Genomic DNA, 24,330 nt, shown 5'->3' on the forward strand with positions numbered 1-24,330 from the left:
GGAGGAATTGTATTATTATTAATAATAATAATAATGATAATAATAATAATAAATGTTTCAATTATAGTAATAAATAAATTAAAAATACTTTAAAAAAAGAATAGCTTTTACTATAAAAGTATTATTATTATTATTATATTATTATTAAGTAAAAAAATTTAATTAAGTAAAATTATTTTACAATCAAAGTCTTGCATAAGTTCAATAGTAACCACCTAAACTTGCCTTCTCATTTCTAGTTTCTCCCACACATTCTGCTCTTTATTTTCTCGTAGTGCTTGTTTCTTTGTCACGCTCACTTGTAAACAGCATATAGCAATAGCAGCACATACACATGTAATTCTCACCTGCACCTGTTTCTGAACCAGTGCAATAGCTAACACATTCCTGCAGTTCTCTGACCTCAGCTGTATAGTTCATCACTAAGCTCAATCGAGGATTGTGATGCTTAAGTCATCAACTCAGAGATGCCACAGCATATCGATTTCACTTCCTCTAAACAGCATGCAACTTCCTCCCCAAGAAACCATGAGAGGAGGGATTGGCAGATTATCCCTCATTCTAGCGTCTTGTCTTTGAGGGCTTGTTGTACCATTAGTGGATCATTATATCCCATGTGCTTTCAAAGAGGATTTATCCCAAGTTAACGAAATAAACACTCTCTCCGGGCCAAAGCATGTGCAAGAGCTGCTTTGTCCCATGAGAGAAGGGGGCTTATCTCATCTGGGCTTTGTTTGGGTGGCCAACCCGACCTCAATGAGCTGGGTTAACGTCACAACACACACACAACGTCATGCCAACATGAGCCATCAGGTTCTCTGTTTAATGCCATTACAGTGGATGAGTGGAAAGACGAGATTGAAATAGAGAGAATGGGATTGTGCTCCAGGGAGTTGGCACAGACTAAATGAAAAAGAAAACATACACAACACTGTCAGAAAAAGATTGTACCATTTAGTAAGCTTGTCACAGGGGCAGTATCCTCAAAAAGTACACATATCTACCATTAGATGCGTATTAGTAGTGACCCAGTGAGATGATGTTGCTCTAAAAGTACTTTTTTTCTGACAGTGTACCAGAGAAAAGTATGAATATACACTTAAAATAAACTTAAAGAAATATCACAAATAAGACCTTTTTAACATCTTAGCTTTTGATCCAGAGGTTAAATAGAGAGCAAATTGAGGCTTATGTTTCTCAGATGTTCTTTTTGAAAAAGAGCCTAGTAACTATGAGTCTTTCTTCTAGAGGTTTTGAAGAGATCTCAACAATGTCTCAAACTGTGTATATTTTAATGTATGTATTTATTTTTTTAAGGAAATACCTTTATGTAGCATGTATGCATTATATTTAAATAAAAGTAAAGAATGGTACTACTAATTAATCCGTGTATCATTCGATCATTAGTTTTTTGATTTAATATTGAAAGTAGAAAAATGAGAAAACGGCTCCTTTTTTGTTTTTATCCAAAAAACGAAAAACAAGAATTCAGCTTAAATTTTCGTTTTTCGTTCATGGGTGGAAAAATGAATAAACAGCTTGAATATTCGATTTCTACACGTGGGCGGGAATTAAACGCCCCTTTCTGCTGATTGGTCAGCCGAAGATCAAACCGTGCCATCATCAGTTCTTCCGCAGTATCATGCAGCAGAATAATAGTCCTCCACTGCTGCAGTTATATGGATTCTTAACGCATTTATTGCAACTACATTTAATCTTTTTTCATCAAACAAGCAGGCTAATGAATAACTCGACACAACTCATACTTGGGCAGAGTCTAGACAGGGGTTTCTTCTGTGTAGATATAAATTATATTCTTTGCATCAGCTGGCATGGCAGGGTATGATATGACAGCTGTCTTAGCCTACCCTGCTCACCCAGTAAGTCTGTTTGTTTGTTTAATTAAGAAATTAATTAATTTGTTTCAAAATAAATATTTTAAACACTAAGACAAAAAGGAAGGAATAATAAATTGGCTTAGGGATATATAGGCCTATGTTCACGCAAGAACTGTCATTCTGACTGACAACCGGAGAACAACAGATATTAAATAGCCTACTGTTAGTTATATAATGTGGTCTTGTGTTTTATTAAAATTGATTATAATTTATATCTCATAAGGATATGTACTTGTGTGCAGCGTGAGCTACTGCGCACTCGCACTGCAATGCAAGAGTTTCATAAAATATAATAACTTGACATTTCGGTTTGTTTCTCACCAAACCCTCAGTATAGGCCTACCTTCAGAATGCTTGGAATATACGCCACGAGATGCATAGGATTATTTTACGACAGATGTGCATCCGCTTAAAAACAAAACAAACAAACAAAAAAACTAAAGTCACCATTCTCTGCCATTAAATTGGCAAGTGCCAGCAGGACATTTGTGTGTTATTAAGTAATAAGCCTTTAGAACAACATTAAGGCGAGTAGTCACTCTAGTTCACACAGTTCCAATAAATTGCGATGTTTCAATATTAAATCAAAAAACGAATGATCGAATGATACACGGATTCTAATGGCCCAAAATAAAAGTAACTTTTACATTGTTACGTAAATATATATTTCAAATAAACGATAACACATTAACACACCATTAATAAGAAAAAACGTTTTTTTTAGCAGCAAATCAGCATATTAGAATGATTTTGGAAGGATCACGTGACACTGAAAACTGGAGTAATGATGCTGAAAATTCAGCATTGACATCACAGAAATAAATGTCATTCAAAAATATTAATATAACTAGAAAACAGTTATTTTAAATTGTAATAATATTTCTGTTTTTATTTTATTTTTGATCAAATAATGGCAGTGGAATTTTAATCATTTGAATGGTAGTGTAGCTTTAAACTTTAAACTCCTACTGTATATCAAATAATATCTCTATTTCTCCAAAGAAATTTAACACCAGAGACAAAGTTGATACTTCAAAGAGACACTGACTGAGTTATGAAATTTATAATTATACAATTTCTGTTTGTCAACAAAAATAAGCTTTTAGAAAAAATGTTTGCATTTCTTTATCAAGTGTACTATAAGCTGCCTTAGGAAATAAAATGTCTGCTAAACAACCAACTAAATTTCAGTATCCTCTATATTTATTGTAGTAGCTTATACACATTCCGACATACGATCCAATCAATCTCCAGAGACAAACACAGGCTCATTTTCACTGTAACTCATTCATGACGCTGTTACGGGTTTTAAAATGCCATCTAGGAGTTTACTCACATTCATAAAGTTACATTTTCTCATTACAGCCCGCCCTTACATCTTCTTGATTGGCAAAGCCATTTAGCTGAAACCCTTTAGCGGAACAAAGTGTGGGATTTCCAAGCTAATGAGATTCCTTGCTCTGAAAAACAGGGTGCTGCACACATCCATAGCTCATGCATACCATCAATTCCCCTGTCATGGCCGCCGTGCACTGGCTTATCTGAGTTGCACACGTAGCCGGTGTCACCTTCACCACGACAATGACACAGCGGTCTGAAACGGACAAAAGCTTCTATTAATTTACATCTCTCCTCCTGTCCCGGCACGGACTCTTATCTTCAATTTAAGTATGATTTGTTGACCTTGCGGTGGGGCGTGTAGTGTTCGTCACAAACGAGCTGTGTGACACACTTCACGTTCCTCTTCCATTTAGGATTGCAATGTCACCGCTGTGGTTTCATCCCACCATAATGCCAATTAAAATCCATTGCAAATGGATATTAGATACGGCTCCCCTGCCCAGAGATCTGCAAATGGCATTCATATTGAACGGGCCTCTCAGTGGTCACTGTATGTAAACAGTAGAGGTCAGGTGACAAAGCCAATGTCACTGTCCCATACTGCCGAGAAGAACAGCATCACTGGACACCAGCATACGGTATGTCTTATTTTGGATACTGGTGTGCTGGTGTCCCAACCAGGCTGTTTATAACTTAACTACCATGTTACAGAGCAAACTGTTCAAGCACTCTGTAATGACTGTATCATTTATTTATTCATTATTAATTTGTAATTATAGGGAATTAATGATTATTACCACATTCAGGTTTTGCTTGTTTTCGGTTTTCAACCTCATTTTCGTCGTCACCCACCATTTTACCGCAGCGTCACTGGCCTGCAGTGTACAAGACGATGTTTATTCACAGGTGCTGGTATTGACCAGACTGTGGCAATCCGTTAAATCCAAACAGGCTGATCCCCTGATTCTGCTGTGTGTATGTGTGTGTGTGTGTAAGCAGACTGATTAAAATGGATGCGTTTCTGGAGTTTTTGATCTCCAGATCATGTTTTTCCACATGCGTTTGTGTAAGAGTAGGGCGACCATCTGTCTGGTTTTAGGTCGGACAGTTCGTTTTTTAAATGCTATGTCCATCTACCAGCGCAACCTTGAGCCAGATGCTCATTTGTCCTCCTTTTACTATCATCACTATTTTATACTTTATCCAATGGTATATGTGACCCTGGACCTTAAGTCGCTTGGGTATATTTGTAGCAATAGCCAAAAATACATTGTATGGGTCAAAATTATACATTTTTCTTTTATGCCAAAAATCATTTGGATATTAAGTAAAGATCATGTTCCATGAAGATATTTTGTACATTTCCTACTGTAAATATACCAAAACTTAATGTTTTGATTAGTAATATGCATTGCTAAGGACTTTAAAGGCGATTTTCTCAATATTTAGATTTTTTTGCACCCTCAGATTTCAAATATTCAAATAGTTTGTGATGTTTCGTTCTTGAATTACTTAACATTTTTAACAAATCACCTGAGTCAACGATTCAATGACTCATTCATAAAGATAATGGCTGCGTCCAGAATCGCATACTCATATGCGACCGCTAAAAAAAGTATGTTCTGTATAATACGAATGTGTGTAGTATGAATGTAATCTGGATTTACTACATTTGCCATGTCATTATCATGTGACATACCAGTGTCAGTTTCTCTGCCATTTGCAAATCCTCTCCCGTGACCTCATGGGATAGTAAAGTGTCCATCGTATCCAAACTTCTCGGCAGAAGTAGTAGGTCATCCGGGTACTTTTTGCCTACTCTTTTATCAGTACTGTGAATTCAGACATATTTCTTTTGTCACGTACTGTTTTTCACCTACCTATATAGTAGGGAGGTATGCGTTTTTGGATGCAGCCAATTTGTTCCTGAAAGAATTTTGAACGAATGGTTTGAATTAATGAATGAATCAACGGCTTACTCATTAAGGCAGTGACTTGTTGCCACCTACTGGCAGTTTTGGTTTTATATTTAAAGTATAACTGCATTTTTCTTTTTTCACCCCTTAATGGAAAAGTTCTGGAATAGTTTCTGTCACTGCTTATAGGTTTTGGAGTATTTTTCAGTTGTTATCCTGCAAAGTGTCTTCCTTTTTGGTGTTATAGAAATGGCCACCCTATGTAAGAGTCTTCCTCCTGGTCTGTCTAAGCTTCTGAACTATCTTAAAAGACTACACTATAGAGGATTTCTTATGCACACTAGTCTACATTATATGTGTGCGAGAATAAACACAGTGACAGTGTCTCAGTAAGGAAGCCCATATCAGTGCTTTGCTTTTTCCCTGATGCCCAGTGACTCATTGTATCTCTACAAGAAGCTGATGACACTCCCACTGCCACCGACTGACTGACCACAGGCCATGAATATTCAGCACTGGCTTCGACTCATCCAGATTAGAAATATAATGTGGAGAGTTCACTAGGAATGAATTGTGCCCACACCATTTATTTGCATTGTTTTAGCATTCAATTCCATTGCCTGAATTATGCAAATAATGGCACAGCGTTAACTAGTCCAGCCAAACAGCCTGGAGGTGTAGTGAATAAGGAATAATCTATAGTAGGCCTAATTTACATAGAAAAGAGGCATGTTTGTGTGGAAAACATATGGGGGGGGGGGGGGGGGGGAGTGTATATGTATTTCTAGAATTAATTATGAATTTTGCTGCATACATGTGAGTGCAGTTAAGTATCTTAAACCAATTGATAATCAGCCATAACAAATTATTTGTGCATCCATATAACTGACTGAATAAAAACACTAGCTGAATTGAACTTGTTTCATCATGAATGAACTTTAAACAGTTATTGAACTGAACTGAACCAACACTGAACTGACTGGAGCTCAATAATGCCTCTATTGTCTGGTCACAGCTGCTTTACAGCAGAATTTGACTTTTTGAAGTTTGCAAGTGTGAATTATTGACTGTGAAGCAGCTTTGATACAATCTAAAGCAATGTCTAAAGCATTATTAAAGTAAAGGTGACTTGACTATTTAAAGACTCATATTGAAAAACAATTTTAGCGATTGGTTAAAATAGGTTGCCAGTGGTTGGCAAATAAAATGCATGTTTTAGCACTGTACATACCACTGTTAGTGATTTCACCTCTTTGTGTGTACACCAGTACTCCTGTCTTCATTTATGAGACACAAAGTCTCCTCAGACACGTATTCTAAAATCAGCATGCTCAAGCTAAAGCAGCTGGTACCATCTTAGCATCCCACAGCCTGAAGAAATCAGCTCTTAAATCCTCAAGGCCTCTGTCTAAGAGACAAGGATAAAGACTTCCTGTCGGGACTCTAAGTAGCCGTGGGTCTAGCCGTCTCCCTGTCGCAGATGCAGCAGAGAGAGACAGGGAGGTTTTGGAACATTAGTCTAATTGCTTGGTGCTCGAATTGTCATTTAAAGCCATTTCACCTGCACTGCTAAAAGATCACACGGTCCACCATCAGATGTTTCTGTGCCGCTGCATTTCCCACACACTGCCATCACATACTCTAAAACACATCGCTTTCCATGTAAAACAATCTGTTTATGGAAATAAACATTTAAAAGTGCTGTATCCTACATGTTTACAGTACTTACAGTCACTAATTTAGGAACAAGCGTGTTGTTTTTGTCTCTGTACTGTTCAGATTTCGAATGAAATTAGTCGTTATGATTGGCTAAAATGAATAGCACTGCTTTACTTACATTTTCCATTTGTGAAAGGAATACTACATTTGCCAGATCATGCACTGTTAATTTGTCCCACGATGCAATACATTCAATCTGTTCTTCCATTTCCAATGTGATAAATGAACTGAAAGTGATATCAGTGATTTTTAATGTCAACTTTTGGCAGTTTGATCAAGGAGATATTTTTACCCAAATTGAGATTTAAAATAACCCTTTTAATTTCTGAGAAAAAAAACTACCATCATCAAAAGTTTTAAGATTTATTTATTTTTTATTTGTATTTATTTATTTTTGAAATAATTTAACACTACAGCATGGATGCATTAAATTGATTAAAAAAAAATAGTATTGAAGACATTAAATAATTAATGTAAAAAGCAACAGTATAGACAAGTGTGTGTGTGTGTGTGTGTGTGTGCGCGTGCGTGTTATTTTAAATTAATAATATTTCAGGATGTTACAGTTTTTTACTGTTGTTGCATAAAAACCTCAACATACATCTTTTTACAAATAGAGAATATAGCTTGTGCTGTTCTGCACTGTATGTCAGAATTGTATCTTATTAAAGCAAGGAAAACCATAATACAGCCAGTTTGAATTTGTGGAACAGTTTTTTTAATGGCTCTAAAAGGTACACTGATAGAGAATAGACAATAGAGAATAAACAGCCCACATAGAGTTCATGTACCTAACAGCATCTATTGATTAATCGTGAACAGAAGAGCTGATATAGATATTCAAGTCAATCCATGCAAAAGTATAAAATAGATTGTTCTGGGACAGATATAGACTGTCTTGGTATAATTCCCTGTGACGGTATGGAGTGGGCAGCCTGCGTAGCTACAGAAAGCATAAGTAATTGAATTTATGCGTAACCAGAGATAGGTAACAGGGAGCAGGTGTTGCATTAGACATTCCTGCTCTGATGTCATCAGCTGAGTTGGCAGACAGGAAGTGTTCATCCGCATGCACCACCTGCCCACAGACGATGACCCAGCACATCTCTCTCTCTCTGTGTGTGTAGATGTGTTTACACAGGATTCATCTGAATGGCTCATCACTAAATCATGCATGAATTAAAAAAAAAAAGATAATTTCATCAAACGCCTACACAGAAGGGCGATTCATTGCTCTTTCATAGCTCAGGTAAATGTTCTGAGTTTTGTTTCATTTAAGGAGCAATTCCTTTGGGGACATAAAAATAGAAGCAACTGAGACAATAATGGTCTCGGATGAATCTGATGAAATTTTTTAAATCTCTGATTTTTGATTGCAAATCTGAAGACATGAACACCATGAAATACAAATGTAAACCACTGACATTTCTACTTCACAAACTACTCTAATTTGCATTTAGTCATTAAATAAACTTACACTACAGTTTGAATATTTGGGGTTGGTAAGATTTTTTTTTCTTTCTGAAAGAAGTCTCTTATGTTCACTAAGGCTGCATTTATTTGATCAGAAATACAAGAAAAACAGTAATATTATGAGAATAATATTACAATTTAAAATAACGGTTTTCTATTTAAAAAAATAACATTAAAATTTCGTGGCAAACGTAATACATTTTTTCAGGATTATTTGATGAATAGAAACTTCAAAAGAATGGTATTTATTCAAAATAGAATATTTCTTGCTTTATATTATATTATATTATATTTCTCACTTTTGATCAATTTAATGTGTCCTTGTTGTATAATTTGTTTTATTACGTAAAAAAACGGTTATGATTATTATTGTTAAAATATTGTTTTGTTATTATTACAATAATAAATGATATGCATACATATACATACACACATATACTGTATGTATACACACACACATATACATACATACATACATACATACATTGCTGTTCAAAAGTTTGGGATCAGTAAGATTTTTAATGTGTTTTAAAGAAGTCTCTTCTGTTCATCATGGCTGAATTAATTTGACCAAAAAATAATTTGTTTTATTACGTAAAAAAACGGTTATGATTATTATTGTTAAAATATTGTTTTGTTATTATTACAATAATAAATGATATGCATACATATACATACACACATATACTGTATGTATACACACACATATATACATATATATATATATACATATATATATATACACATATACATACATACACTGCTGTTCAAAAGTTTGGGATCAGTAAGATTTTTAATGTGTTTTAAAGAAGTCTCTTCTGTTCATCATGGCTGAATTAATTTGACCAAAAAATACAGAAAAAAAACAGTAATATTGTAAAATATTACTTCTGTTCATCATGGCTGAATTAATTTGACCAAAAATACAGAAAAAAAACAGTAATATTGTAAAATATTATTACCATTTAAATAATGGTTTTCTATTTTGATATACTTTAAAATATAATTTATTTCTGTGATGCAAAGCAGAATTTTCAGCATCATTACTCCAGTCTTCAGTGTCACATGATCCTTCAGAAATCATTCTAATATGTTGATTTATTATCAATGTTGGAAACAGTTGTTCTGCTTAATGTTTTTTTTTTTTTTGGAACCTGTGATACTTTTTTCAGGATTAGTTGATAAATAAAGTTAAAAAGATCACACAAATGCAGCCATGATGAGCAAAAGAGACTTCTTTAAAAAGCATTACAAATTTTACTGATCCCAAACTTTTGAACGGCAGTGTACATTTGTTTCGTTTCATTTTGTTTTAAAGAAGCAGGAGACTAACGTGTGGTGTGCAGTGATTTTGGCTATAAATTTGCAAACTTGAGTGTCAAAGAGGTCAGAACACCCAGTCCTGTCAAAAGTAATCAAAGTCCTAAGACTGTACAGTTGTACAGCTGATGTTGCATATTCTGCCCAAAATTTCACCATGCTCATCATAAATGCTCGTCTGACAAGAAACGACAGCTGAGAACTGAAAAAGAGACACACTTTAAGCAAAAGTCTCAATTTGCCCTCCATTTAATCAAATTGCAATCTAGGAGAAACAACTGGGAGTTTACTTCCAAATCTCATTAACTTGTTCGGCTCCAGCCGTTTACTGAAAACTCTTGCTCTCATTCTCTCTCACAGTACAAGCAAGTGGAGCAGTACATGTCCTTCCACAAGCTGCCGGCTGACATGCGGCAGAAAATCCACGATTACTATGAGCATCGCTACCAGGGAAAGATCTTCGATGAGGACAGCATCCTTAACGAGCTCAACGACCCACTCAAAGAGGTGAGACACAAATATCTCATAGTAGTACTGACCCAGGGTCAGAGCTAATGCGGCCATGGGTACATTTGAACATAAGCATCTCAGAAAATAAGAGCTGATCTAGGATAATCTCCCTGTCTGGACGCATAATCGCTTTCATTTGGATATGAAAGGAAACATCTACTGTAAGATTGACATCTACTGTATATTTGATTGAATATTGTGATATATATATATATATATATCATGTGGCATTTTAATTGTAATTAATAATTTCCACACCTAACATTAGATTCAAGTAAGTCTCGGAATATAAATGGAATTATATCCCATGAATACAACACAAAAATGAATGAAGTTTGCTCTGTGTTTTGAAATAAATGAAACTAAGGTATTTATAAATTAAATAAATTATAAGTTTTTTAAACAGCATTTTTTTTAAATGAATAAGGCTCAACATTGTGATAAATTACGCCAATTCAGATATAAATAGTGAGATACATATTAAATATTGTTAGAAAGCAAGCAAACAAACTAAATAAATACAAACCTTTGTAGGTATGTGATTAAAGATGGCCATTTTAGAAATAAATATTGAGAGACCCATTCAATATTGTCAGAAGGCAAAAACATGAATGAATGGTTTTCTTTCTTTTTTTTTCTTTACATTTCTTTACCATTTAAAAATGCTTGGGGGGAAAAAAATGCTAAAAGAGCTGCTATGATATTGTAATAGAAATGGAAAGGTCAAGCACATTGCATTATGGGATACAGTACACATTCATACCACACAGAAAATGATCATACAGTAGACAGTATATATTCATTGGGATTGTATCAAAATTACCCAGAATGCAGCACCCATGTCATCATGATTGAGCAGACAGAGCGAGTGTCTATTATGACACAGCAAAGTGAAAGATAGCACTGACGACTTCATCCCCAAAACATCTTTAACTCTCGGCAGCTCCTCCCTCGCTCCTCCATCTCTCTTTCCCTCAGTTGGTGAGGGCTGCTATTTTTACATTCACCGCCTTGTGACAAACTAGCTTTAAATAGATAGTCTCCAGCTTGTCTCCCTAGTGGAGGTAAAGGGTTGGACGTGGCTATCAAACTCATTATTCCTCCTGTGTGATTGCGGTCAGAACCTTCCTGATGCTTTTCTGACTACGCCACGATTTAAAGCAAAGTGCAAATTTATTCGTCATACCCAAGCCACACTAAACAAACACATCCTTCACCCCGGCAGCATGGAGATGAGAAAGACTTTCAGTTAATGGCTGAAGTGTGCTTGATACTGACTGTATGGGTACCATAAAATAAGCTCACTGCAATGCAGTGGGAGGAGAGTCTGTGTAGAAGCTTGTGATCGCTGCAGAGGAGTGATTAAAAAAATATCAGTGTTTTATCATTCAGAAATGATGTCATGAATGACCTTGATGTCACATGTTCTTCGGTGTTACATAAGCTGCACGAGTGTGGGAACAAAAATTTAAATTGAATAATTTTTTCTCATGATTCATGAAGGTTGTGTGTGCTCTAGCATGGGTGCACTGCGATGCCAGCCACCTGCTCCAGTGGAAAACCATCTGCTACTGGTATTTTGGCCTGTAGCGGGAATGCGGCTGGCATGTGTGCGTTTGTACACGGGTGAACGTGTGTCAGAAAATCTCTTCCTCCTCACTGCCTTCTGATAGAAACGCAACACACATTGACCTTGACCTAGTTTTTTAACCGCCGTGGGTTTTTCAGTGACCAATACCAAAGCTGACACTGAAAAGTCAGAAAAAAGTGGTATTTATTTATTTATTGGTTTATTGATTGATTGATTAAACATTGCTGAATAGCATTTTTTTATTTAAACCTCGACACGCACAATTTCAGTTTGTGAATAAATACAAAAAAATGCTTTCTTTACCAATTATTTACTAAAAATTCTGAAAAATAATATATTAGTGGTATTTATTATTGTTATTCTAATAATAACAACAATAAATAAGAATATTATTATAAATTATAATAATAAAACAATTTATTATTAATAATAATTTTAATAATAAAAACTAATACAATATTTATTACTATGATGATGATGATGATTAATTAGAAAAGCAAGTAATTGGGTCGATAAATCCAAAATCTTTGGACTGATTCTTGTACTTTAACACCATGTGCAGTGGTTCAATTTTAATAATAATAATAATAATGGTAACACTTTACAATAAGGTTCATTAGTTAACTACATTAGTTAACATGAACTAATAATGAACTGCACTTATACAGCGTTTATTAATCTTTCTGGTATTTTGGCCTGTAGCGGGAATGCGGCTGGCATGTGTGCGTTTGTACACGGGTGAACGTGTGTCAGAAAATCTCTTCCTCCTCACTGCCTTCTGATAGAAACGCAACACACATTGACCTTGACCTAGTTTTTTGACCGCCGTGGGTTTTTCAGTGACCAATACCAAAGCTGACACTGAAAAGTCAGAAAAAAGTGGTATTTATTTATTTATTGGTTTATTGATTGATTGATTAAACATTGCTGAATAGCATTTTTTATTTAAACCTTGACACGCACAATTTTAGTTTGTGAATAAATACAAAAAAAAGCTTTCTTTACCAATTATTTACTGAAAATTCTGAAAAATAATATATTAGTGGTATTTATTATTGTTATTCTAATAATAACAACAATAAATAAGAATATTATTATAAATTATAATAATAAAACAATTTATTATTAATAATAATTTTAATAATAAAAACTAATACAATATTTATTACTATGATGATGATGATGATTAATTAGAAAAGCAAGTAATTGGGTCGATAAATCCAAAATCTTTGGACTGATTCTTGTACTTTAACACCATGTGCAGTGGTTCAATTTTAATAATAATAATAATAATGGTAACACTTTACAATAAGGTTCATTAGTTAACTACATTAGTTAACATGAACTAATAATGAACTGCACTTATACAGCGTTTATTAATCTTTGTTCATGTTAATTTCAACATTTACTAATACATTATTAAAATCTTGTTAACATTAGTTAATGCACTGTGAACTAACATGAACTAACAATGAACATCTGTATTTTTATTAACTAACGTGAGCATAGATTAGTAAATACAGTAACAAATGTATTGCTCATGGTTAGTTCATGTTAGTTAATACATTAACTAATGTTTAACTAATGAACCTTATTGTAAAGTGTTACCATAATAATAATAAAGACAGAGAAATAATATATAAAAATAATAATGTAAATTTTAACAATAATAAATAAAGAAAATTATGATGATAACTATTATTAGGTTGTTGTTATGATTATTATTATTGTTATTATAACAAATTATAATTAATAATTAAAAAATAATATTTTTGTAATAAAATTAATACATTTATTGTTGTTATTATAGTTTATTAATATTTATTTAATAAAAAAAATATTATTATAATAATGACGACATCGATTGATCACTAAAATGAAAACTGGCCAGATGAAATTAGAAAAGCAGGTAACTGGGTCAATAATCCAAAACCTTTGCACTGATTTTTGCATTTTAAAACCCATGTCATGTTTAATTTTAATAATAATAATAATAATAATATTAATAATAAATACAATTATTATTATTATTTAAAAAAACATGCAGTGGTTCAAAGCATCCATGTAAGTAAACTGAAGTTGTGGCAGTGTGCCGTGAGGTGAGGGCCAGTTAAGGTGAAGTGTTGATCACGATAAATCAGGCAAACCCCATCCATTAGCTCACAGCTGGGATACGTGCCAAACCGACGGACTTTCAAGGCTATGAGGTCAAGTGTCATTTCCATTTGCAGAGGCCCGAGAGGAGGGCAGGTTGATTGGACGCTCTTTGGTCAGGGTGAGAGAGACACCTTCACACATTTGCTAGCTTAGGAGCGGACTCGTTCAGGCACTCATCCACTCCTGGCAGCCGGCCACAGACGTGCAAAGTAAGACAATTACTACCGGAATCTGAAATTTCATGACGTTTCATCATGGTGTTGCTTTCAGACTCTCTTGACTTTTCTGTTGCCGTTATTGGGCTGTGAAAATGTACATTACAGTGACATTTGAGCCTAATGAACCAATTAGAAATAGAACAGCAAGCGCAAAGTACTTTTGCCGTCCTCACCTTTATACTGCACCACATGATGCAAGAGAGATGGCACTTTTCCATTAAAATACCCCAACACCTTGTTCCCACTCCCAGCTGGAGAGTGTTGTTAGCATGTCCCGCGGGCTACACAGACTTTTTCCACAGCATTTTTCCTGTCCAGGACAAAATGTCAAAGGTATCATCTCTGTACATAATGCTACAAATCTGTCGTTTTGAAGCGCAGGATGCACAGTCCTCCATTTACAGCAAATATATATATTTTTAAAAATCAGTCGTCATATGCTATTTACTCCAGCTCTAGCTTACAGACATTACATAGAGTAAACCCATGCACATCTCAAGGTGAAAGATCCATGAAAGGACCATCTGCACAAGATGTGCTCTAAGCACTAAGGACTTTAGATTAAACTGTCAGTGACGACTCAACAACAAGGTTCTTTACAAATCTCTCTGTGAGACACTTAAGTATGTACTGTATTCAATGAAACACTTACTTCTCAACCGCTGATGGGGTGCAGTTTTAGATCAAAATAAATAAAATCAAATTCTTTTCAAAATATTTACATATTTAAAAAGAATTTGTTACATATTTAATTGTCTTTGTTTTATTAGCATTATTATTATAAATACTATAATACAAACAAAAAGAAAAACAGCTGAAATAATAATAATAAACTGTTGTTGTTATTGATTCTTTGTTTAATAATATACATTTGAAAAAAACAAAAATATTTTCTTTGTTTTTATAAGAACAACACATTTAATAATAAATACATTCATAAATATAAATTATTATTATTATTAAAAACTATACTTTTGGAAAGCCATGATATAGATGTTGTTAAACTGTCAGCAATAACCTCAATCAAAAAGAAACCGTCTTAATTCCTCATCATCAGAGCATCAACACATGGGGAAATGCTACAAAATGAAAAGTGTTGCAAAACCATTAAATAAGAACGCTCTTCTTTTTTTTATTCACAATGTCAAATGTGTATAAAAAGCACCGCTAGCCACATGTTAAATCAGATATGTCACATGAATTCACTCCCTTGTGCTATGTTTACATGCTAATCTTTTCTTCTACTCAAGGCTAACTCTTCTGCTAATCCAGCTAGCCTTGAAGACGCTCTGCCGGCCTTGTTGTTCAACGAGTGACCTTATATAAAACGTGTGATATGTTCAATTCATCTGTTTCCCGCAGAGATCTGCCTGTTGACGAAAGGTCGTCGTACAGCTAGCGTCCGTTCTGACACCTACTGCCGACTTTTCTCGCTGTCCGTGGACCATTTCAACGAAGTCTTGGAGGAATATCCCATGATGCGCCGCGCTTTTGAAACCGTGGCTATCGACCGCTTGGACCGCATCGGTAAGACCAGAATCCCAACCCTCGCCTTCTCTTCTTGTCTAATGCCTGAACCTTGTGTGTGTTTATTGCGCGTTTGTCCTGTCCTCCATCGCACCGCAATCATCTACCATTGTGTTGCATGCCGTGTCTATATGCTACTTTATGTTCTCTCTTTTTTTCTTTCTCCAAATGTCTCGTATGGATTATAGCTATTAAAAATCGTTACAACAAACTGTAAATGCTAGCCTTAAGTAATTGGTCTGTCGGTAAGCGGCAGTGCATGTAGCCGTCCTGTCCGGGGCCGGTCACCCTGCTGGTTTTGGTTCAATGTCATCCCCAAATGGACGCATGGAGGGTGGACGGAGGCAAACCCTCACCCGCATGAGCCTCCGTTCCACTCCCCCACCTCGCACACCTGGGTATGAGCACCACCCCGCCCTCCCTTGACCCCTAGCAGCAGCAGTGCGCCCCTTAGAGGGGGTTTGAGCTGGTGCACTAAAGGACAAGGGCTGAAATAATTACCTATCAATTAGAACCAGTTCTTCACATGTTAGTATAGTCCCTGCTCGTTTAAAATGCTTAATTTATTATTTTTATTTACTTATTTTTTTCTGAAAACAAATCATTTAAAAAAAAATAATTCAATTCAATTTGTGGTAACACTTATGTATAATTTTATAATAAGGATCCATTTTTAACATTAGTTAATAGATTGGGCAGTACTTTTACAGCGTTTATTAATCTTTGTTAATGATAATTTCTACATTTTTAACATTTAGAGTGTAGAAACCAGATCCACTCAGATACTGTTTGTAAATTTCACAATTAATTCCAAAGAAACACACACTGAATTAAACATGAAATTTTGAAGTAGAAAGACTTTAGATTTTTAGAATTTTTCAAAACTTACTCCAGTAACCAATGTTTTATTTATTGTACTTCAAAAACATATTTTTACAGTGTTTGAATGTAATTTGAACCAACATGTTAGCAATGTTTATGAACATTAAAAAAAAAAGTTCATGATACGCAATGTATTAACTAATGTTGATGAATTGAGCCTTATTCTAAAGTGTTTAGAATTTATTTGCATTATTTTAACAATTCTGTTTTAAAAAACATTGTTCCAAAGCAGCATTTAATATATATTTCTTTCCAAATGTGTTATTTTTTGTAGTTTATTTGTGAAAAATTTGCAGTTCATGATACGCAATGTATTAACTAATGTTGATGAATTGAGCCTTATTCTAAAGTGTTTAGAATTTATTTGCATTATTTTAACAATTCTGTTTTAAAAAACATTGTTCCAAAGCAGCATTTAATATATATTTTTTTCCAAATGTGTTATTTTTTGTAGTTTATTTGTGAAAAATTTGCATGAATCACCTCAACATTCATTAAATTACAACATTAACATCTGAAATATCACATTTTAATGTAAGAAAATCAGTAACACCTTATACACCTACCTCATTTAACATATTTACTACTTTACTCAATGACCTAAAATTAGCATTATGTTTGTACTATGCTTTAAAAAATCTTATTTTATTTTAAAACCAGTTGGCTTGATGAACTTTAACATTTCCCCACTAAACACAAATTCATTATCACTCACACCACTCTTCATAGAAATACTGAAAAGAAGGATTTCTCTTTCAACCAGTTTCAAAGGAACAATGGAAAATAAAAAAGGGATTTTATTCGAGACACATCAGGTTCCGTAATACTGCAAATTTTAGTCTGTCTCATTGTTGAGATACAGGCCACCATCCATCATGAATTTGAATTGTGTGGAATTCAAATGTGAGCTAATGCATTCTGAACATTCGTAGAACATCGGTTTTATGTTCTGCACCATTCAAAGGGTTCGTTCTTTGACCTTGTCACCACTTTTTTGTGCTATTCAATTGAATTCTCTGTCACTACGGTTTACAGTAGGGTCTAGAGCATGAGCCTTGTTACTTTCACCCAACATTTCCATGAATCTTTTATTCAATAGGAATACTTAACTAGTTTGTGACAGACCAGATTTGAAGTGAAGCACAAATGCAACTTAAATTCAGTGGTCACATCCAAGCATACTGTAGCTCCAAAGTATGTTTTTCTTTTAAAAAGGGGTTGATATGATTATATAATACATCCATATAAAAATGTGTCTGGTTTCTTTCTTTGCACCTTTTGATTTCACAGTTCATAAGATACAACCAGAAGATAATTTAAGATGTGACCTGAAAACGCAAAGTAAATGTTTCTCCTTTAAGCATATGAATTGGTTATGACGTATACTAATATAGCATGAAGCCCTGCATAATTTCACAACTTGAGTGCATGTTAGAAATACAACACAGAACATCCCTTTTTAAGTTCCATTATACAGTCATTTGGATCAAAAAATAAATAAATAAATTAGCACCGGCTTGCCTCCATCCAAAAAAACAAGTTAATTTTAGATATAGGTTCTAGTGTTTTTTTACATTTTCCCTTGGTTCTTTTTATTTTTCTGTTTATTTGCTAAATTCTGGCATGTTGCTATTGACTTGCCTTGCGCTAAAAGTTGGATTGGATTGGTTTGGATCAATATGCCCACACCATTGTGACATGCACGTCACAACTAATCAGTGACAGATAAGAATTCATGTGATCGTGCCAATCAAATCGAATTCAGTTCAATTAAATGAAACCCTAAGACGACAGCATGCATTACGCTGTCCGAATTCAAAACTAGGATTCTATCTGCACCCATCTCTGTTTGTGGCATTGACGTTTTCACCCTTTAAATGTCAGTCACAACGCCAGATGACCGGTGTAAACAAAGCCAAGACGTGCATTTGTCCTTTCATGTGGAGAACGGGCTTGTACTAGATTGCCACTGCAAGTTGCCAGCACTTACAAAACACTTTTGATTTGACATTAGTCCAACTAAAACAAGGGGTCTTGTCTCATACAAGGGAAAAATACGGACCGTGACATGATTGGTGCTCCATGTGCTGTTTTTTTGGACTGCAAATGCTTGTCTCGTCCTAAGCAAAAGAATTTGACAAAAAAAAGAAAACAAAAGTTAACCATGCATTAACCAGAATGACATGTTGTACAATTGATGTATCTATCTTTATTTAAAAATTATTTGACCAGGAGCCCCTCTTGAGATGAGCTCATCTCGTTTTCAAGAGTGTCCTGGCCGGCCAGTAGGCAGCAGGTAAATTCCTCATGACGATCCAGATTTTCCCCCCCTCACATCTGAAATGATCCACAGGCTTAAGGCAGCCAGCATGTGTTCAGTGCACCCAGTGGACCTCAAAACGAAGGTTAAATCAAACAAATAAAAGGCCACTGTAAGTAAAAACAAGGTTGCATGCTATTGTTAAAGTCAAGGCAAGTAATTTTTATGTCACGTTTGAGCATTTATCGTATATCTGTCTTTAAAGTAATTAATGCATGCATACTATTTGATTGGTTTTAAAAAATCCAAAAGATGTGCGTCACTTAAGGTTTCTCCTGCAAGAAAATAACCATAAAGATAACAATGCTGACTCTTGTTATGATGATGTTGCTAAACAAAAATGTGTCATTTAATTTAATTATTATTTGTCTGTGGTGGGAAAGATACTTTAAAATGAGCTTACTAAGCCTATTTAAAGTAGTTAATTTACAATCAAGCTATATTAAATGTTTAGTTATACATAAAGATACTTAAAGGGGTAATATATTAATACATGCATTAAAAATATAAATAAGATTATTAGCAATTTCGAAAGAATAAGAGACTACATAATCAGAGAAAGACTAAGACAGATTTTTCAGGCACAGAAAACAGGTGACTATTAAACAGATTACAACTAAACTAGAAAAAAAATAGAAACACCCTAATATAACTGATTTTTTTTTTTTTTAGTTTAACCGATTTACTAAAAAGGATTTGGACTTTCAATGTTTTAATACACTACTTACAATATGACATTAAAAATATAAATAAGATTATTAGCAATTTCGAAAGAATAAGAGACTACATAATCAGAGAAAGACTAAGACAGATTTTTCAGGCACAGAAAACAGGTGACTATTAAACAGATTACAACTAAACTAGAAAAAAAATTGAAACACCCTAATATAACTGATTTTTTTTTTTTTAGTTTAACCGATTTACTAAAAAGGATTTGGACTTTCAATGTTTTAATACACTACTTACAATATGAAAAAGAAAGAAAGGACAGTTTAGAAGAGCAGACCACAAAAAAGTGACTTTTTAAACTTTTAAAAACTAAATTAAATAAAACGTTTCACAATAGAAAAAAGTAGCTTGTTAACTTGTATAAAAAAAGTAGTTAAAAGTAGTAAAAATTCTTAAAAAGATCTCTACACTATTATGAAAAACAGATGCACTATTGTTAAGCTACTGATAAATGTAATAAAATTAGTAGTGTTGTCAATAATTGTAGGTAATTTCAACACAGATTTCCCACACCTTTAGACAATGAATTTCAGTCAATTACTGGATAAGGATTTGCATGACTATTTTGGACTCAAAACGAGTCAATTAAACATTTTAAAGCTGGTCTGGAAATTACAATTTTAAAATTCACAGATATTTCCAGGTTGAGTGTGGGAACCTCTATTTACACTTCACATCCCTAAACTCAGATTCTCAAACTAAACTCAACTAGTTTACATAGTTTTACCTGTTTCAACAGAAGCTACAATATACAGTAGGCAGCTTTCTCTCTACCTATTTATAGCCATGGTCCAAACATCATGGCAGCCACCTGGTGAGGTGTTTGAGCTCAATGGTGTGCCACATTCACGGCTCACTGTGTTCCACTCATTTATTAGAGAATGGGAGGCAGACTCCAGGTTATTAGTCATCTTTAGTGACACATGAAGCCCAGTATCCCCATTCAGCCCCAGAAGAATGCAGCAGAGGGCTAATGTGTCTCAGCGGAGGCCGTCAAGCTTAGAGGTGAAACAGAATGTTCCGTTCTGCTGAATGTCTAAGAACATTCAGTGGAGATGTGTGTTTCTCCGTACAAGCCCCATGTAATAGGTTTTGTTCTGAAAGAGAGTGTGGGTTACTGTGAAATCAATGCTAAAGCAATGTTCAGAATGTCTTTTTTATAAGTCTTCTTGCTCACAATCAAATGTTGTGGCACCCTCAAATGATATTTTTGTTTAAAACTTCAATTATTACATGAACAAAAATTTCTCATCAAATTCTTCCAAGACTTTTGCTTACTATTATTGCTTTGTGTCAACCATTGTCTAATTCGATATTTTTTATTTATTTTTTTACTTCTAAGGAATTTTAAGAGGAACAACTGAGACATATACTTGAAAATTTAAGTATACGCAGGGTTGGGCGCTTCTTTCTGAAACGCGTCACAAAAATGAACTGAAACTCTTTGATGAATATTTGACACACAGACATGAGAAATACGTCCATAGATAACTTGAAGTGTCTTTTAAATGAACCAAATCAAATTGAATATTCTCTGATTATGTAATCCGTATGAAGGGTACAGTCTTTTCCGTCTCAGAGCTTATTATCTGCAGTCATACCTGTGCGCAAACACCCTCATCACCTAGAAATAAAAAATAGAAAGAAAAAAAAATCAAGATTCATCTAGGCCTACTTTTCATAGTTTTTGGAAGAAGACCTGCTATGACACCGCATACTGCAGCATGATGAATGTTACAGTCTAGGAATGTTTAGATCAGTGTTTACTGATCTACTATCAGATGTCGATGTTTATAATGTGCTAAGCAATAAGAATTTAGTTTATAATATATTAGACAAAGCATATGTGCTAATGCTAATCATGTTGTTGTTTTTTGTTAGGAGTGGGCACAATTTGTATTGCTAATGTGTACATAGTATGTCAGTGTGTATGAAATATGGTACTTATTGCTTTGATAAGTTTAATGCTTACAGCTTCATACATGTACACCTGGTTTCAAAGACAAGGCTTAAGCCTAGTCCCAGACTAAAATGCATGTATGTCTGAGCTGTTTTAACTGAAAGAAACTTGCACCGACATACCTTAAAATATGTCAGTGCCATTGTTTCAAGATGCACATATCAGAAATGTTTTCTTCTAAGGCACGTTTATAAAAGTTACTTAAATGCCGTAATTGAACTATGGCCTAATCCTGGCTTAATCTAAACCCAGTCTGTGAAACCAGGGCGTAATGTTTAACTTCTCTTAAGATTTTTTTGTTATTCAGATATTTTGCAGAGTAATTCTATTTGTTTACCAAAGAAGGTTACATTTTTATTAAAATAAGTATTACAGTTATTTTAAAGGTAAAAGGCTAAACTATTCCATGTTTAACTCAAACTGAAAGAATTACGTTTCATTTCTATTGTCTATGAGTCAAGGTTTATAGGGATTTAAAAAAGTAATTAACGATTCGAGTAATTAAATTACTTTTCAGACTAATTAGAAAAGTAATTTAAATGCAATATTGATGATGTAATTAGTAATGAATTACTTTTTTTAAAAGTAACTTACCCAACACCGAGTAATAACGCTCACATTTATATTGAGTAATAGAAATAGAATTTTTATGATTATATTGACATTGTTTTCATCTATCTATCTATCTATCTATCTATCTATCTATCTATCGTCTATGAGTCAAGGTTTATAGGGATTTAAAAAAGTAATTAACGATTCGAGTAATTAAATTACTTTTCAGACTAATTAGAAAAGTAAGTTAAATACAATATTGATGATGTAATTAGTAATGAATTACTTTTTTTAAAAGTAACTTACCCAACACCGAGTAATAACGCTCACATTTATATTGAGTAATAGAAATAGAATTTTTATGATTATATTGACATTGTTTTCATCTATCTATCTATCTATCTATCTATCATATTTCACACTATATTTTACATACAACGCATTAAACTGAACATATATAATTAATGCCAATAATTAAATACTATAAAATCAACATATTTCAATATGCTATAAGCTTAAAGGGATTCATAAACATTTGTAGGTCTCGAATACATAAAATGTATTTTATACTTAAAATGTTTATGTCTTAGATGCTGATTAGACTACTAATTAGATCACTTTGGTTTGAGATTGCATTCTTTCCATTTAATGACTGATTGATCTGGAAGGACCTTGTCTAGAGCCCCTTCTCCACTGGCGCTTTAGAGTCCTGTGAATAACATGTTTCTGATCAACTCCTCATTCACAGAATTCACCATACCTCCAAACCTCTTTTCAGACATCACGTAAGTCTATAGACATAAAGTGCGTGCTAATTTACAAGTAGACCGTAGTCTCTTCAATGTTCATCTGGATTCATTTCACTGTGGCTGCCAGTAGATTACACATCATGGCCTTTGCCTTCCGAGAACAAATGTACAAAGGCCTTTTCTCTCAGGGTAGCAAACAACAGGGGCAATCAGTCACTATTTTTACCCACGTCAAAATGCATCTCAGGTCTGACTGCCTCTCTACAAAACTTACCCAGCCATGTTTACCGCTACCAGACTAGACGATACGCACCGCGAACAAGGAAATGGTGTATATTTGGATATGCAAGGACAGGACAGGCCTGTAAAACCTCAGAGACATCTCCAGGGAGGCCTTTGTCCTTACCGTGATTATGTACACGTTATTCCTGTCCCCTGAATAACCATTCCTGTCGAGACCAGACTTGTTCATCCTCAAGAGCCCCTTTCTTTTTCCAGTGACATGATAGCTCTCATTTTCTGCCTCAGCTAATAACAAATGGCATAGTGCTGAAACGCTGCATTATTGGTTATTGATCGCTTCCCCCCCGTGGGAACGGTCTTAAATAAAATGCACTTATTACAGTAAGTTATTAGGTTGAAATTCCTTCTTCCTGACAGTTACTGTCCTTCGCTACCACATCATGTTCTTAATAGCAGATCATATTGTTCTTGTTTTGATTTAAACCATCATCCATCTGGCAATGATGGCTTATGTCCACATACGTTTGGCTATGTAGTGTATGTTTATACAAGAAAAGTATTATTTTCATATCACAGTAAATCTACTGTGCCCATCCACTTTTAAGCCATCTTGGTTTGTCAAGTGTTTTTCCCATTCATTTTTCTATAATAGAGTTGAACAAGACTCAAGACATTAAATTAAAATAAAATAAGGTCTGTATTGAAAACTTTATAAAATACCTACATTGTCACAAAGACAAGTGTGATTTCTGAAATTAACTACTATTTCAGTGATGCCTGACAGGTAGCCATGACAATTTACGTATGCACCCCCCCCCCCCAAAAAAAAAAATTAAATTAAATTAAAAAAATACATTATTTATAGAACATATTACAAACTTTGATCTAATGCAAACAAAAAAAGTATTGAAAAATTCAACTACAATCCCATGACTGAAGCATTGCAAATTAAGTACTTAAAAAAATAAAAACAATAATCCAACATTTTCAATCAAAGTTGTTGATTATATGTATAGAAACAATACAATTAATTCTAAATATTTTATTGTAAAATATTCAAATTCAGTAGGTCTGTATTGAAAACTTTATAAAATACCTACATTGTCACAAAGACAAGTGTGATTTCTGAAATTAACTACTATTTCAGTGATGCCTGACAGGTAGCCATGACAATTTACGAATGCACCCCCCACCTCCCCACAGCACAAGAAGCCAATTCTGTTGC

At 34.1% G+C, this 24,330-nt stretch overlaps 1 protein-coding gene across 1 annotated transcript in view; it reads left to right on the plus strand.

Annotated features, from left to right (window-relative positions):
• The window catches only part of hcn1 (hyperpolarization activated cyclic nucleotide-gated potassium channel 1), a 108,374-nt gene that overhangs the window by 77,635 nt on the left and 6,409 nt on the right, over positions 1 to 24,330 (plus strand). The window contains exons 5-7 of the mRNA XM_016271346.1: positions 10,028 to 10,211; positions 14,000 to 14,043; positions 15,469 to 15,670. Coding sequence (XP_016126832.1) covers positions 10,028 to 10,211; positions 14,000 to 14,043; positions 15,469 to 15,670 — 430 coding nt within the window. The remainder of the gene's footprint in view (positions 1 to 10,027; positions 10,212 to 13,999; positions 14,044 to 15,468; positions 15,671 to 24,330) is intronic.

Source organism: Sinocyclocheilus grahami, unplaced genomic scaffold (genome assembly GCF_001515645.1).
Source record: "Sinocyclocheilus grahami isolate Dianchi unplaced genomic scaffold, SAMN03320097.WGS_v1.1 scaffold61.1, whole genome shotgun sequence".
Classification (NCBI taxonomy): domain Eukaryota; kingdom Metazoa; phylum Chordata; class Actinopteri; order Cypriniformes; family Cyprinidae; genus Sinocyclocheilus; species Sinocyclocheilus grahami.